The sequence below is a fragment of the Silene latifolia genome, chromosome 2 (genome assembly GCF_048544455.1).
Source record: "Silene latifolia isolate original U9 population chromosome 2, ASM4854445v1, whole genome shotgun sequence".
Classification (NCBI taxonomy): Eukaryota; Viridiplantae; Streptophyta; class Magnoliopsida; order Caryophyllales; family Caryophyllaceae; genus Silene; species Silene latifolia.
The window spans coordinates 10717663-10736939 of NC_133527.1; the positions used below are offsets into that span (position 1 = coordinate 10717663).

General features: G+C 36.5%; 3 protein-coding genes across 3 annotated transcripts; 1 reads left to right on the forward strand and 2 right to left on the reverse strand.

Annotated features, from left to right (window-relative positions):
- Positions 1-739: 739 nt before the first annotated feature.
- Positions 740-3160, forward strand: LOC141633673 (pentatricopeptide repeat-containing protein At4g21300-like). The gene has a single exon (XM_074446099.1). The coding sequence runs from the start codon at positions 740-742 to the stop codon at positions 3158-3160; it is 2421 nt and encodes an 806-aa protein (XP_074302200.1).
- Positions 3161-3648: 488 nt separating this feature from the next.
- On the reverse strand, positions 3649-10105 carry LOC141642246 (chaperonin CPN60-2, mitochondrial-like). Its single transcript, XM_074450972.1, has 16 exons — positions 9899-10105; positions 9008-9136; positions 8586-8745; positions 7548-7723; positions 7342-7437; positions 7050-7154; positions 6861-6947; positions 6276-6365; positions 6097-6177; positions 5928-5996; positions 5697-5774; positions 5500-5595; positions 5076-5279; positions 4862-4967; positions 4208-4286; positions 3649-4132 (listed from the first exon to the last, which is right to left on the reverse strand). Exons 1-16 carry the CDS (start codon positions 9956-9958, stop codon positions 4018-4020), a joined length of 1731 nt encoding a protein of 576 aa, XP_074307073.1. The 5' UTR covers positions 9959-10105; the 3' UTR covers positions 3649-4017.
- An 874-nt stretch (positions 10106-10979) lies between these two features.
- Positions 10980-16810, reverse strand: LOC141642247 (chaperonin CPN60-2, mitochondrial-like). Its single transcript, XM_074450974.1, has 16 exons — positions 16410-16810; positions 15548-15676; positions 14996-15155; positions 14115-14290; positions 13931-14026; positions 13698-13802; positions 13503-13589; positions 13329-13418; positions 13159-13239; positions 13005-13073; positions 12715-12792; positions 12521-12616; positions 11835-12038; positions 11585-11690; positions 11379-11457; positions 10980-11292 (listed from the first exon to the last, which is right to left on the reverse strand). The coding sequence occupies exons 1-16, from the start codon at positions 16464-16466 to the stop codon at positions 11175-11177; spliced, it is 1731 nt and encodes a 576-aa protein (XP_074307075.1). The 5' UTR covers positions 16467-16810; the 3' UTR covers positions 10980-11174.
- Between the last annotated feature and the right edge of the window lie 2467 nt (positions 16811-19277).

The following is a 19277-nucleotide window of genomic DNA, read 5'->3' on the forward strand; positions in this document are numbered from 1 at the left end:
AATTTAGTTTGGATTTGAGTTTTGCGAGATGTTTATAAGGAATAAATACTCTTAATTGTAAATAGTCAACGTAAAATTATGATGTAAGAGATCTAACATTTTCCCTCAACGCACTAAATATATATAATTATGATATATACCTGCTGTTTTTTGTAACATCATTCAGTTTTACATAGTTGTAAAATAATTTACAAAACTCATAAAGACATGTCTCCGTTATTAAGGGTTCATATTGGTGAGCTTCACCACATTTATAGAGAGAGCGTTTTGTATTTAATTAAAAACCGGTTGTGCCTGTAACGATGAAAAAGCTAGCTACATACTAATTACTATAACTATGTCACTTGATGTAATACTAATCGATGGCAAAACTTTTATGCTAAAAGCACTAATAATTCATCGGTTATTATCTACACCAATCAAGAAATTTTTTTTTCATCAATGACAACATAGTAGGACTTTTTTTTATCAAGTAAAGAATATATTTTTACAAATAATCATAATGGGAGCCCCATACATCGCACAGGTTTTACAACTAGTTAGTATAAGATGATTTTGCTCTAATGTAAAACCGTTAGTTAGTATAAGATGATTTTGCTCTAATGTAAAACCGTCTTATCCAAGATTCCGAGCATGTGTTTCTCAAAATATATCGTCCACTCATCAACAAATTAAACAACTACCAACGAATTTTCCCGCGCAAAATCCGTTGAAACTTCTTCACTTGTTGTGATCACTCATGAATATTTCCGCCATTGTTTCCCTTATCAATGCTTTCGCCGCAACCCGTAAATACCTTCAATGCCTTCTCCTTTCGAAGAAATGTATATCAAGCACCATTTCTTTGACTCCAGACGCCTTTTCCGCGTTCCCTTATCTTCTCCGGTCTTGTGTTGGCATTTCCCTTATCGATCCCGCAAAATCCCTTCATGGGTATTTGATCAAATGCGGATATCTATCATGGGTTGGTATTAACACTAGCTTGATTCAGGTGTATTTAGAATTTAACGACATTGTCGTTGCACGACAACTGTTTGATGAAATGCCTGTGAGAAATAGTCAGTATTTTGATTCTCTCATTTCTCGGTTTGGATCTTGTGGGTTGTTTAAGGATGTTTTGAATATTTTTGAGGAAATGGTGGGGTTTGGGTATACGCCTTGTTATGGATCGGTTTGTAAAGCAATCGCGGCTTGTGGTGAGTTGAGGAGATTGGAGAAGGGGAGGTGGGTGAATGATTATGTTGTTCAATGTGGGTTAAACAGGAATACTGTTATTTGCAATATGTTGATATCGATGTATATTAAGATGGGTAGGCTAGACTTGGCGCATTGTGTTTTTGACGGTATGGAAAAGAAAGACGTGGTTTCGTGGAACTCGTTGATTACAAGGTATGCACAAAATGGGGATTGGGTTGTAGCTTTGAATTTATTCCACACAATGAAGAAAGAATGTAATTTAGTTCATGATAACGTTACTTTTTTAGGTGTAGTAGTTGCGTGTACTCATGGAGGAAATCTTGATTTAGGACAGAGTATTCATGGCCGCTGTATTCGTGCAGGGTTATTTTCTGATTTTCGCTTAGGAAATACCATTCTTGACTTGTATGCAAAGTGTGGGAAGATTGAGTATGCTGAATTGTTATTTGAGGATGAGGTGTTTGAAAAGAGTCTTGTTTCGTGGAATTCGCTAATCTTGGGATACGTAAAAAGCTGTTGCTATTACAAGGCTGTGAATTGCTTTAAAAGGTTATGTACACATTCTATAATGAACCCTGATGCTGTCACTCTTGCAAATGTTATCCCTGCATACTCTAGCCTCAGAAGTTCTGACAGTATAAGATCAATCCATGCATTGATTAAGAAGAAAGGGATCGACATGATAACAGATGTTGTTCTAGGAACTGCTTTGATTGATGCATACGGGAAATGTTACGATATAGTTGGAGCTGAACATTTGTTCAATGATATCAAATTAGCTGATACTCCTATATGGAACGTAATGTTAACATCGTATTATCTGAATAATAGGGCTGATAAAGGGATGCTACTATTTGTGCAAATGGTCTGCAGTCAGATTCCAGTTGATTCAATTACTGCAATCGCGCTTCTGCAAATGTCCGGGAAGTTAGGATCACTGAAGATAGGAAAAATGGGACATGCCTATTGTTTGATTAAAGGTTTTTATACTCATCTTAAAGTGGAAAATGCTCTGCTAGACATGTACATGAGATGCAAGTCTGTTGAAAATTCGGAAAAACTTTTTCAGCTTATGAACGTGAAAAATACGGTCACGTGGAACATTATGTTTACTGGGTATGTCAAGTTTGATTCTTGCTCAAAAGTCCTGACATTATTTTCTCAAATGCTATTGGACAGAGTTCATAGACCTGATTCTGTAACTTTAATCAGTCTAATTCACGCATCTGCTGTCGTGTTAACTCCTCATGGTGCCGATGTAGCTTACGCTTTTGTTTCTAAACTTGGGTTTGATTCTGATACTGCTGTTATGAATTCATTAATGGATGCATATGCTAAAAATGGATTCATACACAAAGCAAGATCTTTATTTGTTCAAATGGGTGAAACCAGAGATCAATGGTCTTGGAATGTGATGATCGCGGGATTTGGTATCAACGGTCAGGAAGAAAAGGCTTGTGAACTACTAACCCAGATGAGTCAAGACGGACATGAACCTGATTCAATTACATTCAAAAGTTTGCTTTTTGCTTGCGCCCATTCCGGCATGATCGACAAAGGTTGCTACTATATTAACCTGATGGTTAACAAGTACAAAATTCACCCAGATTTGGAGCATTGGACTTGTTTTATCAACATGTTCGGCCGCGCAGGGAGATTAGATGAAGCGTATCAACTCATCGACAGTATACTTGCTGATCACCTTTCTTCTGTTAATCCATCAGATTCTCATGCCATATGGGGTGCTTTTGTGGATGCCTGTAGGATGTACGATAATATAGAACTCGGTGAAGTCGCTGGGAGAAAACTTTTGGAGTTGTCACCACAAAATACCGGTTACCAGATAATGCTGTCTAACTTATATGCATCAAACATGAGATGGGATGATGCGATGAAGGCTAGGCAGGTGTTTAACGACGGTAGCTTAGTGAAAGAAGCAGCCCATAGTGCAGTAAAGATGTGACATGGGAGCATTGGAGCACTACATGCCTCTCTGAACATGACTTTGCGGAATCTCAATATTTTTTTGGTAGGGGATTCGAAAATGAGACATTGTACAAGATACTTTCATCGTAATCCCAAGCTAAGACATCTTCGATTTCTAGGCTAATTCCTGATACAATGGAAGCGGAGTGTCAACAGATCACAAGGAAGGTTGAATGCTGAAGGCAAAAAAAATCAGCTCCACACTAGATTAAGTTATTACCATTCATTTGTGTACATGATTTGTAAGTTTAAGGTAGGGACCTGGAAAAAGCTTGTATTACAGTCACCTTCCCAAAACTTTTTCTGAATAAAACAGTATCATACTCGCGCTATTTTGATATGCGTTGTATACCAACAAGCTCCTTAGCAACCGAAAACCCTTTTTTTATACGCACCGACAGCTGACGATGAAGATTAAAACAAGCTCAATAGCACAAAGAAGAGCACATCACGGCACACCATAGCTACCAAAAGCCCTTTTTTTTATTCTACTTGATTATACACGAAAAATATTGTTAATTTCAATATTCTCATTATTTGACGGTATGATAAAAAAAATAAAACGTAGAACATCAAGTGTACCTAAGAATTTCTCGGCACAAAAAGTGATCAGCAAAGGGAATCTCATTTCTTCAAATGCAAAATCTTTGGTCTAATGAGAGTGTCTGACTACTAAGAACTACTCTCTTTTAAGTATGTTGTTTTACATAAAACTCTTCCTAAGCAGCTAGCTTGGGAAGAGCTTGAGAACCAACGCCGATCTTGGGGCCATGATTTTCAAACGGAAACGGCTGGTTGTAGTCAATGGAGGTTCATCAAATGGAGTAAAGCCCATTAAAAGCCCATGCCACCCATACCTCCCATATCGCCCATGGGTGGAGATGCGTCCTTCTCGTCCTTGGGTGCCTCGACCACTACAGCTTCAGTTGTAGTCATCAAAGCCGACACACTGCAGCAAATGACACATGTTAATAAAGTTGCTGAAGTGGCAAGGCAGAAAGATATAATCCAAAACTAGACTTGCCTGGCGGCATCAGACAAAGCTGTCCGAATAACCTTGAGTGGATCTATGATACCGGACTTCACCATGTCTACGTATTCACCTGCTCGATAGAAAAATGTCGGTATAAAAACATTTGACATTCTATACAAACTCGACAAAGTTTTCATTCGAAAATAATTAAAGGTCAGCTAACACGAATTATCAATAAGAAAATCAATAAGAGGTCAAAGAAAGAAAAATAAGGGAAATAGTGATAAGATAAATAAATAATATTTCGATAGAAGAAAAGGAAAAAACATAAAGTGGGAAATCTTTTAAAAGAGACGTAAAAGTAAAACTATACTTCTAATTATTAAATTAAATATCGAGGAAAAAAATAGTACAAAACATCTACAAGACAATAAACAAGAGATTCAATATGAAAAGAAATAAGTCGCTCGGTATTATATTAACGGATTTTCTAACATGTGCCCTAAGGCACATGATAATAGGCTTAATAGGGAAAGTTTGTTGATAATATATCATGATAAATAGAGTTAAAACTCATATTTACCATAATTACTGATATAATGCTGAAAATCTTTCCCTAATTTATCAGATAAATTGATGGGGAAAAAAGAATTAGTCGACGAGGCCCATACGAAAGCCCATGGTGGCAGATATATTAGCTAGTACCTTTGGCAGCATCATAACCAAGGTCATGATCATCCTGCTCCAGCAATTTCCCAACGACGAGAGCTCCCTCGACCCCAGCATTTGAAGCAATCGTGTAAACTGGGGTCTGTACAGATGAGCATTCTTAATGAATTGCCAGCAACTTCAGCAAAATGGAACATCACAGATCATAATTGTAGTTACAAACATAAAAAAATGGCCATAGCACACATACTCTAAGGGCCGCTTGAATGATTTGTACACCAATCTTCTGGTCATAATTGGCCGTCTGCAATTTATCGAGTTCTTTTGAAGCATACAGGAGAGCAACACCGCCACCTGGAACAATACCTTCAGCAACTGCGGCTTTAGTTGCATTTAGTGCATCAGTCACCCTATCCTTCTTTTCACCGACTTCAGCTTCACTAGCTCCTCCAATCTGGTCACAAAAAATATTGAGAAAATTATGAAACTTGAATCTTAAGAAACCTAATATATTAGTACTTTCATAGTAAGAAATGCTTTCATAAGAGTACACAAAAGATTTACTCATATATTGTTGTAGAGCGACACAGACATTGTAGTACGATGCAAAGAAGCGAAAACTTTGTGCGAAAATTTGTAGCTGAAGGACGCAAGTACGAAACAGTGTAACAAACCTTCAAGACAGCAACCCCGCCAGAAAGTTTAGCTAACCTCTCCTCTAGCTTCTCCTTATCATAATCAGATGTACTTAGTTCAATTCCAGATCTAATCTGTTTTGTACAAATCATGATAGTAGAAATTGTCAAATTCATAATGTCAAGAACACCCAAAGCAAATATTATAACAAGAGGTTAACCAACCCATTACCCACCTGGTCGCATCTTTCTTCGATGGACGCTTTGTCACCCGAGCCATCAAGAATGACCGTATCATCCTTTGAGATAGTTACCTGAAGGATACCACATTTAAAAATTGTGTTATTAGAGCACCTACTAAAGACATAAACTAGAATATTCAGAACGAGGATGTTGATACACATACACACTGCTCATACTCATAGAGAGACTAATAAAAAGGAAAATAAAAAATTGTATATGTTTACCTTTTTGCATGAACCAAGCACATCAATATCAAGCTTTTCCAAGTCCATGCCAAGTTCTTCAGTTATGACCTGCACAAACAACGTCAAATCACAACGCCGAAAGTTTCCCCAAAAGCCCCAAAAGAGGTCATAGGTAGGTTCAGTGAGAGCTGTTTAGAAGGAAACTCACCTGCCCCCCAGTAAGTGTGGCAAGATCCTGCAAATTGGCCTTCCTATTCTCTCCAAATCCAGGAGCTTTAATAGCACAAATCTATCAAAAGTAGCAAGTTCATGATTAAAAAAAAAATAACCTCGAAATTGAAGCAGCACAACAAGAGCAAGAGGATTGTACAAAGTGGATATAAGAACCTTTAGACCAGCACGAATCTTGTTCAAAATGAGAGTTGCCAAGGCCTCACTGTCGACATCTTCAGCCACAATTAGCAATGGCTTTTGCCTCTGCATTGGAGATCACAAATTAACTAAGGGTCCGTTTGGATTGAAGGAATTGGAGAGAAGGGGAGGGGAGGGAAAGGGAGGAATTCAATTTCCTTTGTTTGGATAAAAAATATGGGAGAAAGGAAATGGAAGGGGAGAGAAATGAGAGGACTTATTTTTCATTCTATAGAACAAACTATAATCTTTTCAAGGGTGGCAAGATTTGGAAAGAAAACATTATTTGGACTCTAATTATACCACCAACATCCTTAAATCCTCCATCCATTCTTCATCTCCCTCCTTCCTCCCTTTCCATTTCCCTTCATAATTTTTGTTATCCAAACACTCACATCCCATTTGCCCTCCCCTTCTCTCCCCTCCCTTCACCTCCCTTCACCTCCCATCACTCCCCCTCCCCTCCCCTTCCCTCCTAAAATTGTATCCAAACGGACCCTATATGTTAACAGACTAGCAAGACTCATAAGCAGGTGCCGAAATGATTAACAATTACAGTACCTTCAATGCCAACTCCAGAGCTTTCACTACAGAATTTAAGCTAGTAATTTTCTTTTCGTGTATCAAAATAAGTGGGTCATCCAATTCCTGCAAGCATTCGGTATCCAATCAAGTCAGTATATCCATATGTTGATTTCAAGGCACAAAACTACCTTACAATGGAGTTTGGGAAGCAGAAAGTAAGCTTACACATTTCTGGGTTTTCGGGTTGGTGATGAAGTAGGGAGATATGTAACCCCTGTCCAGCTTCATGCCCTCAACAACTTCAAGCTCATTGTACAATGTTTTGCCATCCTACAAACGTAATCAATACAATCAGATTCGTTCCTATTTTACTAGGAAACTCCAAGGATAACTAGAATACTGCATAAAACTCGAGTCCGAAAATAAAACTGAATCGCAGAACAAGGAACAAGAAAAATTCATAATTGTAAAGTCCATTCTTTAACTTCTAAAGCAAGAAATAGACTGAACAACTTACTTGGATTGTGATAACGCCTTCTTTGCCAACCTTTTCCATAGCCTTAGCAATCATCTCACCAATCTCCCTGTCGCCATTAGCTGAGATAGTACCAACCTACAAAAGGGAAGGCACCCGAACATTTTTAATACATTTTTAATACAGAGGGTTATAGTTATAATACTGCATTTTTCATCGCAGAGTAACGAATTAGTTTTATCACGAACCTGAGCAATCTCGTCTGAGGTGCTGATCATCCTTGCTCTGCTCTTCAAATAGTTTACAACAGCATCAACTGCCATTGTCATACCACGTCTGAGGTCCATTGCATTCATTCCTACTCCAACTGATCTAACTCCCTCAATCAAAATAGCCCGAGTAAGAACTGTCGCACATGTGGTACCTACCGTTGCAATAGAGATAAGTTAAAGACTAACTCAAGTGAGTTCAAAACGATAGAACAAAAGAGTGTTCTCTTTAGAAGCAAACACACTGCATTTCAACAATCCGGGAGGATTTGATTTATGCGGATAAAAGCGAAAACCATACTTCATAGTAAGAATGACTACTTTTGGAAGTTGCCAGTTTCTTCTTCTTCAAATAACAATCAAAAATAATATTCATGAAAAAATAATCATTAGATGGATAACGAGTATGTTTCCAGATCTTTAACCATTAAGATTGTGATTTAGGGAGCTTAAACCATGATGGAACGAGTGTGGACACAGCGCCAGCTCCATGGCATCCTACTATCCTAGTCCTCAGGCTCATTATAGCTAGCTAATTGTTCTAGAGCACAAGCTTCTTCCTTTGTATGAAGTGACTTGATTATTTTTTCAGTGCCACATCATTATACATGGAACTTATTATTTCTCCTCAATGGTAAAGGTTCCTTATAAATGTGAAACTAGTCTCTATTTTACAAACCGGTTTCATACAAAGAACTCCTTACTTTGTAAATCATTGAGTAAGGAGTTCCGTAAAAATATGAAACTCCTTATTTTGCACCGTTGTTATTGCCCTAAACCACAAAATGACAAAGCATGTAATTATACGCGACCTATAAAGCACAAATCACATCCATAGGATGTAAAAACTCAATTTATAAGCAGCATTATCATGTGAACGTAATTTAAAAATCCTAGATTCAAATGACAATCAACACTAGTGGAGAACCTAAGTTATGCAACCTATTAATCAATGCAATGATAAAACAACATAAAGAACCAAGTTACATAGCACTAGTTCAGAGGATAATTACTCACCATCTCCGGCAACATCATTGGTAGAGTTGGCAACTTGTTTAACAAGGCTGGCGCCCAGGTTCTTATACCTATCTTTGAACTCAATGCTCTTAGCAACAGTCACACCATCCTTTGTCACTTTCGGAGCACCATAGCTTTGCTCAATTATCACATTACGCCCCTATAAACCAACCATTATACAACATCATTAATCCACTCAGTTAACATCTAAATCAAGGGTACACGATTCCACATTTCCCACTCCAAAACATACCAAATCCTAGCATCATCCTATGTCTATATGTCGAGACAATATGATGGACCTCCAAAAATTTACATGTGCATCAGTCTCATATTAAAATCCACCCAATTAACAAAACTTAGAGAATAAAAATCCTGTTAGATATGTCAAATGTAAAACTTTCAAGTTAAAGAAACTTCACCCTTGGGCCCATTGTAACTTTGACGGCATCTGCAAGCTCTTCAATACCCCTCAGCATTGACTTACGGGCATGCTCACCGAACCTAACTTCCTTGGCTGCATAATTCCTGCTCCAATTCAATTTCGCAACCTACGGAAAAATAAATACACAAAAAACATCTGAATCTTAGACTCTGATGTGAATGCTTTCATATTCAGATGATCAAAAGTACTGATCTTCACACTTATGCAAAACACAAAAAACCTCAAATCTTAAGAACTACTCCTTTCATCCAAATCATTAGTTAACCTTTTTTATTGATTGCAGTGGTTATTTTAATCAAAAGTGAACAAATGATTGGGACGGAGGAAGTAACAAATAAATAATACTCCTAATGTCCTAATCTCCCTCGTGTACAAAGGCGCCTATTGACTAAACACCTTAAATTGCATTATTTGCATAGTCCCTATGTCTGGGTCATTTGTTTACCATTTTTTCTTTGTTAAGGGGTAATGATAGGTAAACAAATGATTGAGACGGGGGAGTAGATCACAAAAAGCTTCAATCTACCCAATAAAAGTTTGAATCTTCATACATAATATAAACATAAACATAAATTCTTATTTAAGACGGAGGTATCCGTAAAACAATTCAATAGTACACAAACAAGTTCAATATTGCAGCATAGAATTAGAAACAGATACTGGTAACTTTCTGCAGCACAAACTGCAAATGAAGATTGAAAGATTCAATCACGAAACAAAAAAATACCCAGAAAAGCTTAAATCATGAAACAAAAAACCCAGAAAAGGATTAAATCATGATGCACAAATGATTTTTAGAAACACAATCTCAAGTTTCAGAAGACAATAAAGATAGAGAAAGTGAAAAAGGTGGGGAGGAAGAACATACGTTGCGTGTAGTGGTGGCGGTGCGAGCACGGGCGGCAATGGTGGCAGCGGCGCGAAACATGGTTGAATGTTGGTCGGAGAAGAGAGGAAGATAATGGAGAAGAAGAAAAGGATGGAAGAAATAGTGTGGAGAAGTAGAGAACAAGAAAGGGTAGATTTGGGAACACACTTTCTATGGGTTTAGGGTTTTACTTTACATCTCCAAATTGTTTTTATATTTTTTACATGATAACCTCCGAAAAGCCGTCTCTTTTAAAAATTTGTGATTTTTAAAAATGATACATGAAAAACTCAAACTTAGGAAGAATTTATCTTTAAATTATACGGTTGTCCAACTGTCGGTATGGGTCTATGGGATATACTTTTAGAATTCTAATCGTAACAAAAAAGAAAGGGGGTAGTATTTTGAAATGCGTGCAATTACAATATGATTGTTGTATAGAGTATGACGGTTTGTTTTCATTTTAAAAGTCGTAGTTTAATAGTATTTCTCCATCTCGCCAAATATAGTGGATACTTAATTCGCCCATTCGATATTGCCACCACCAGCTGCAGCTCTTCGATATTGCCACCACCAGCTGCAGCTCAACAAGCAACTTTTAGGGTGCGTTTGGGCTGAATGGTTTGGAGAGAAAAGAAAGGGAGGGAGACTAAAGGATTTAAAATCCTTGTTTAGATAGCAAATGAGGGCAAAGGAAAATGAAAGGGGAGAGATTTAAAGCGGTTTTCCGAAGAATTGAGAGATTTTTGAATTTTAGACGAGTGTTCTTGTTGAAATAATGTACTAGTAGCATTTAACCACTCAATAATGTACTTTTCATTTAAGCTTGTATATCAATAGTACTACTGGCAATTTTGACACAGTACGATTAAGAGAAACTCGTTAAACAAGTCAACCATGAATTAAGAGAGATAATAACAATGTCCTAGCACTTCGAGTAGTTCGGAAATTTTCTGATTTTCAATTACCGCTTTCATCCGTGAGGGTGTTAATGGATCAATTTCGATTGACCTAGTTTTCTTTCCATATAAAAAAAAACAATGTCCTTAACGGACCAAGAAGTATAAGACTACTAAAGAGATTCTGAAAGCAACAAAGAAAAATGCAATTAGGAAGGGAAATCCCATTATTCTCTTTAGTGCAAAATCTTTGTTCTAAGAAGTATTCACTTGAACTACTCTGTTGTTGTACAAATAATTCTTCTACGCAACTAAAATGGGCTAAAATAACATGTATGCAAAACCGCATTGGCGGTTCTCTAAACGGACTTAGCCCACTAAAAGTCCATGCCTCCCATACCACCCATACCGCCGCCCATGGGTGGAGATGAGTCCTTCTCGTCTTTAGGTGCCTCCACAATAACAGCCTCAGTCGTCGTCATCAAGGCCGACACACTGCAGTGAATTAACACATTTTAGTCAACTGTTACAAGAATTAGAGTTGCAGGATTAGGAAAAGTCAAAACCGAAACTAGGCTTACCTGGCGGCATCAGCCAAAGCTGTCCTAATAACCTTCAAGGGATCTATGATCCCTGATTTCACCATATTTACGTATTCTCCTGCTCAATCAAACAACCAAACTACAATTAATACAAACAGCAGAAACAGTTTTTACTGCCGAAATTGATGTTGGGACGAAAAACGTGAATCATCATCTTAAACGTGTATCAGACAAATAACTTGTACCTTTGGCAGCATCATAACCAAGGTCATGGTCATCCTGCTCCAGCAATTTGCCAACAATGAGAGCACCCTCGACACCAGCATTTGATGCAATAGTGTATACAGGAGTCTGTAATACGATCATTCAAAAGAAATGTCAGCCACTTTAGCAAACAAAGCATAACACATTATACAGGAGTATAAAATCAAGAAAAGACGGTTCAGTTTGCATATATAAACTAAGCCACCAATAAAGATATCAAAAGAAGCATACTTTAAGGGCTGCTTGAATGATCTGTACGCCAATCTTTTGGTCATAGTTGGCCGTTTGTACTTTATCAAGTTCTTTTGAGGCGTACAGGAGAGCAACACCACCACCAGGCACAATACCTTCGGCAACTGCGGCTTTAGTGGCGTTTAGGGCATCGGTCACTCGATCCTTCTTTTCACCAACTTCAGCTTCACTAGCTCCTCCGATCTGATCATTGAAACCATTTATGTGATCAACAAGTCTTATGTGACACCTACGAAATTATTGTATATTTCTTTTGGCCAACAAATAGAGTCGACTCGACTGTGACCAAACGTTTCACGTTTGTTTGGAACATGCAACTGTAATACTGACCTCCTGTGTGCGGTCTCCTAGAACTTTTTTGTGAGATATGGATCAACTTTTTAGAAATTCGCACTTCGGAGTGTTTTTATCATTACTATGAAAAGTTAAACATGACAAAGTTCACTTTTGCTGCCCATATTCAGAGAGTAATGGTCAACACTGAAACAAGTTGGCAACCAAATAAATTTGAGGTGGAAGGAATATACATGATAAATGTATTGATCTCACGTGTGCGGTCTCCTAGAACTTTTTTGTGAGATGTAATTATAATCTTGTTAAGACTCACAATGCAAAAAGAGTAATGCTAGTATATTAGAACTAAAAGACCAAAGAGTGAGACAAACCTTCAAAACAGCAACTCCGCCGGAAAGCTTAGCCAACCTCTCCTCCAACTTCTCTTTATCATAATCAGATGTACTTAGTTCGATTCCAGATCTTATCTGTTTTGCAGAAATCATGACAGCAAAAATTGTCAAAATCATAATGCCATTACCTCATGGCATTAAAAAGCAAATAATGTAATAAGAGGTAAACAAACCTGTTCACATCTCTCCTCAATGGACTTTTTGTCACCTGACCCATCAAGAATGACGGTATCATCCTTCGAGATAGTAATCTGCAGGACACCATTATTAAATGTTAAGTGCTACAACAGAGAATACAAATACAAATTTACAGTGTCAAGTTCTCCAAGGGACTCCACGAGCCATATGTTTACAGAATCGCCAATTTTTGATACCGTATTTTGAGGTGCTTTAAGAGAACCCCACAGAGGCACGATCTTTATAGACTCAGGAAAAGGTAAACTGCAAACCAGTATATGCTTACCTTTTTGCATGAACCAAGCATATCAAGATCAACTTTCTCCATATTCATGCCAAGTTCTTCAGTTATCACCTACACAAAAGACACCGAGATTGGATTAGCCAAAGTTTGCCTTCTCCAATAAAAAAAATAGGTGGTGCAGTTTAGGAAAACTCACTTGTCCTCCAGTGAGAGTTGCAAGATCCTGCAAGTTGGCCTTCCTATTCTCACCAAATCCAGGAGCTTTAACAGCACAAACCTGCCAGAAGTAACAGGCGCACGATTAAGAAAATACCTCGATTGCATAGCACGATAAGAGAGAGTTGTAAATAGAAGAGATATAACTACCTTTAGACCAGCACGAATCTTGTTCAAAATAAGAGTTGCCAAGGCCTCGCTGTCAACATCTTCCGCAACAATCAATAAAGGCTTTTGTCGCTGCACGAAGATCGTGAATGAAAAAATAAAAATTTTGCAAAATTCAAATCAGGTGCCAAAGTGTTCTAGTAAGTGGTCGCATACCTTTAAGGCCAGCTCCAGAGCTTTCACTACAGCATTTACACTGGTAATTTTCTTTTCGTAGATCAAAATAAGTGGGTCATCCAATTCCTGAAATCATTAGGTACCCAGTCAAGACTATGCATCCACATGTTTTCAGAGAATGGAACTCTGCTATAAATAGAATGTGAGGCACAGGAATTGGAGAAGCGTGCTTACACATTTCTGAGTTTTCTGATTGGTGATGAAGTAGGGAGATATGTAACCCCTGTCCAGCTTCATACCTTCAACAACTTCCAACTCGTTGTACAATGTTTTGCCATCCTACAAAAGGAACCGATAAAAACAGATTCATTGTTGTGAAACTCCACCGATAACTAGACTACTGCACAAAGAGATAACCTTTATCTTCTTAAACTCAATGCGGAACTAAACTAGACTAAACAACTTACTTGGATTGTGATGACACCTTCCTTGCCAACCTTTTCCATAGCCTTTGCAATCAACTCACCAATCTCCCGGTCACCATTAGCAGAGATAGTACCAACCTACAAAATGAAAGGCGACAGACCATATTAAATCCATAGCTTACAATTATTCCACATATTTCATTGCAAAGAGTAACATATCACAAACCTGAGCAATCTCCTCGGAGGTACTAATCATCCTTGCTCTGCTCTTCAAGTAGTTTACAACAGCATCAACTGCCATTGTCATACCACGTCGAAGGTCCATTGCGTTCATTCCAACTCCAACAGATCTAACTCCCTCAATCAATATAGCACGAGTAAGAACTGTCGCACATGTAGTACCTAAAATTGCAATAGAGATAAGTTAAAACGTAAAACTAATCAGAGAGGGTTAAATTGATAGGACAAAGTGTTCTCTTTATACGCTAACATGCAGCATTTCAAAATTTAATGGTCCATCTATCAATGAACAAGTAAGGTAATGGAGGGAACCAACAGGGTGGATGAAAGCAAACACCATAGTACATTATGCACCCAGGCTGCAACGGGTAAGAGTAGTGTTCAGACAAATGGTGCACAAGTCAGGGGTATAGGGTTTAAACATTATACCAATGATGACTGGCATGTATGTAGGTATGGGTCTAGAAATCAAACCACAGTGATAAACAGTCCATACCCGTCATTCCATCTTCACTAATGTTTCTAACTGTTTCTTTTAGTGTTGTGTTATACGTTATATGGTTATCGAGTGTGCTTTCAGATTATCCTGCTTCATATGCCGCAATCAAGCCAGTAACAGACAAGACCTCTAAGTACGTAATTATCAACTGAACTATAGAAGGTAATTTTTATCCGAAGGATGTAGTGACTAAATTTCTAAGCACAATTACGCAACATGTAATATTATCACGTTCAACTTGGTTAATATAACAAACAATGATAAACTAGTCCTGTCCGACAATTGTAGCCTCATATGAAAATCAATGCAACAAAGAAGTTCGATTAAACTGATAGAACAGATCAATAACTTAAAGTTTCAATACTCACCATCCCCGGCAACGTCATTGGTAGAGTTGGCAACTTGCTTAACAAGGCTGGCACCCAAGTTCTTATATCTATCTTTGAATTCAATGCTCTTGGCAACGGTCACACCATCTTTTGTCACTTTAGGAGCACCGTAGCTTTGTTCAATTATCACATTACGCCCCTATAATCCAACGAATTATTAGTACAATCATTCAACATCTAAATTAAGAGAACACGGACACAAACTTTGCCCTATAAAACCTACCAATGCTAGCATCATTATTACTTTTAGAAGTCGAATCCATATAATACAGTGAAAAATTTCTAACATCTGACAAAAGAATACTAGATAACACACATTCTGTTCTTTAATGCCCCTCCAACCCATAATCATATTTTGGACGAACTTACCCTTCTAGGGAAGACTTAAATGTTCAACAAATACAAATATACACATGACACAGTTCAAAATTGATATGAATGTCGCAAAATGAATCAGCGCAATAATACAATTCGCAACTAATGACTATCTGTAACAACTTTTACAAAAATAACCAAGTTAAGAAACCTCACCCTTGGTCCCATTGTAACTCTAACCGCATCTGCGAGCTCTTCGATACCCTTCAACATTGACTTACGGGCGTCCTCACCGAACCTTACTTCCTTAGCTGCATAATTCCTGCTCCACTTCAAATTTGCAACCTACATATAACAAGACACAAAAAACACATTAAAAAACGTCTCAATCATGACAAATAGAGCTAAAAAACTTTCATTCTCGCAGCAGAAAACTGCAAGTCGTTCACATTCTGAAACATATAATTGAACACGAATACTTGTGTAAGGCGGCCTTACATAAGCATTAAGTACAAGTGTACAGCAGGTTATTTTTGTAACTAGTTTTCCACTAATAATAATGATTTCTTGATGGTTGCGAACTTGCATCCGTTTTACAGGAAAACGGTCTTACAAAAGACTAATAGAGTATAATCCAGAGCAGTGTGTTAGAATTTCTACACCCAATTCCGCAAAAATTAAAATTGAAGATTTGAATTTGATAGTTGAATCAAATATAATCCAATCACAACTTCACCCTCACAAACAATTAGTCTCTATTGATATATCCGTCTTAAGATTAAAATGGTCCTATAGCATACAATAGGCATAAATAAGACAAGTTTCAATCTTTCAGCAAATAAATCAATAACCAATGATCAAACCAAAAACCCAGAAAATAATATATCCATAGAAACACAAATGATCAATGAAAGCCCAAAACCCGTATCGAAAAAAATAATAAAAGTTTAAATCTTTAAGCAAACAAGTTAATAACCAATTACGAAACCAAAAACCCAGAAGAGAATAGATCCATAATCACATAAACGATCATTAAAAAGCAAAAACCCGTATCGAAAGTCGAAAAAAGATGGCATACATTGCGAGTGCTGGTTGATCGAGCACGGGAAGCGAGGGTGGCGACTGCACGAAACATGTTTGATTGATCAAAGATAAAATCGGAAATACAGAGAAAATGTAGTGAAGATGATGATGATGATGACGACGAAGCAGTAAGGGTGGAGAAAGGAGAAAAGGTGGAGAGGGTTTATAAGGAAGGAGATGAGAAGATGTGTGAAGAAGAGTCTAGAAGGAGAAACAAGGGAGAAGGAGGACAGGAAGTTCTAGTTCATGTGTGTTCCTAGGGTTTAGGGTTTTAGACTTGAAGTGGTTGGTGATCTGTGATTGACTCTTGTGGGTTTAATGAGTTCGACTTGTTGGGTGTCATTGTTTCATCGTGGTTCCCTCCCTTGTCTCTCATTCCTTGCAATTAAAGATGACAAAGATCAATCTATATATCTATATCTATATCTATCTATATTAATAAAGGAAGCTTTTTTCGAGCGATTATAGAGAGTCCAAGTTTTACAAACTACTTGAGCGATAGATAATATTAAAAAATTGTGTTTCTATATCAATAGAATTTCACCACTAATTAAGTCTATAATAATTCATAAATTCATATAACAACTTTATATAATATTATATATATTAATATAATATTATTTAATAGAAGAGATAATAAAGAGTTTTTAAGGAGTTCAAACTTGTGTAGCTTGACCTATAAAAGGGACTACATAAAACTTCTAATGAAATCAATTCATCTAATTTTTTTTTTAACGTTGGATCTCTTTGTTATTTGATTGATGTGTATAATTTATATTACGATTACAATTAGTTAATTGCTATGCTAATATTGTGTTTGTTTATTAGGTATTGTTTCGTATTACGCTATATCACAGTCTTTCTTATCTATGAATTACTAACTATGCACTTTGGTTCGAAATTTCAGGTACAATATTAAGTGAGTGGATAGCTTGGTTGTTTAATTCATAGAGCCAATCTTCAAATAATTCTTGCGGCATACGACATCATGGTTATATTACAACACATACTCTATTATGGTAAGGTATAAAAGATTGGATTAGTATGCAACTTACTGGAATAGAATAAGGGTTACAAGACTTAATTTACTTTACAAATTTAATCGTTGACTACGCAAACTACCGAGATTTAATTAAATAGTTATAAAACATAGATGAGAAATTCATGAAAAACTATACGTAGCAATGTACATAGGTAAATTTACTATATGAATATTGATGATTTTAGGTTGATGTTTTCTTTTTCTATAATATATTTTTTGGTAGTTGTAAAATTAACTATTGATACGAATATTATACAGAGTATTTGCTAATGTCATACGGATAAAGAATCATGTCCCATACGTTACTCTTTGAATTTAAAAAGGAATCTTCTCCTGTTCTCCTAAGTAGGAACACCTGTTTTCATAGTTACTCATAAATAATTAGAGATTTTGCATTATTAGTTACATATTGGTGATAGAAGTACGTAGATACATAAGTCGAATTTTAATAAACTTCTATTTATGCATGTATTGATATAGCTATCTGGAGTATATATAACCCCCACCTTGCGCATAACCCACCAGGCTACCATGCAAATATATTCTCATCATTAATTCATTATGTTTTCTTTTAATTCAATGAAGATTTGTTGTAGTTGTTGTGTATCTTTTCGTATTATTAATGTTCATGTTAGTTTTGTTACTTTTGTAATATGTATAAACTGAAATTGCATACTACGGAGTATTACTATTAGTAAATTGTTTCCTAACTTTTTTTATGTTAAAAGATTACTCTTAGTGTGATCATAGATAAAATATTCGTTTTATAATAAAAAAAAAGTACTCCACAACTATTTTTATGTTAAGAGGTGAACACTTTATTTGTATTATTATAAAGTGACCAAATTTAAAAAGTAATCTTTTAACATAAAAAAGTTCATTATTTTTCATACACTGTCATCTTTTATTGGTCGTACCATACAACGATGGCACACAATAACTACAATAACTACGAACACAATACTCCGTATTAGTGTATGATATGTTTGACCCGCAAACTTAACACCAGCAAATGACTAAAAAAAACTTTTGATAACTACAATTACATACCTTGATCATATAATATATGCACCAAAGAAATGCTACATGGGTGGCCTATTTTACGTCATGCAGCCATGGCTTTGAGACAGTAAAGTTGAAATTGTTATCGAATAGACAAGAATAAAGTAATTGAATTGAACAGAAATATTTTAGATCTCCACAAATTGAGGCAGCTAGATTATACTGTTATAGCACAATTCTCCATTTCAGACGGATATAGAATAGCAAAAGATTTGTCACATCTATACAAATGTGATGATATTTAACCCGTTTTATCCTTAAGACGGATATATCCGGGTAGTGCAACGAGTAAGGCCCTATTGGTGTTATAGAAGTAAACATTTATCCGGGGGTAGTGCTACGAGTTAGACGTAGGTTTTTTTTTCATACAAATGGGGCGTAAGAGAGCCTACATATATCTTGCCCTCTTCCCCCTAAGACATTTTTTTTCTTTTAAAGTACATAATACTTGTGTATACTTTGTATAAGAATGTATAGTGAAAAGCAATATATTTATCTTATATACATAAATGACATGATACTTTATCCGTCTTAAGCTTAAGACGGATAGTATCGTCTTAAATAAAAATTTGTTTTTAAAGGAGTGTTTTTTATGTTTCCATTATGGGCGACTTAGCTAAGTATTTAAATCGGGTTGCACCCTGCAAGATAAAGATATGGGGATTTAACACTAAATTAAATTCAATAAATGCTAAAAATACAGTACACTTGGTATAAAACTCGAAAGATTATGAAAATATAATATAATTAGATAGACCC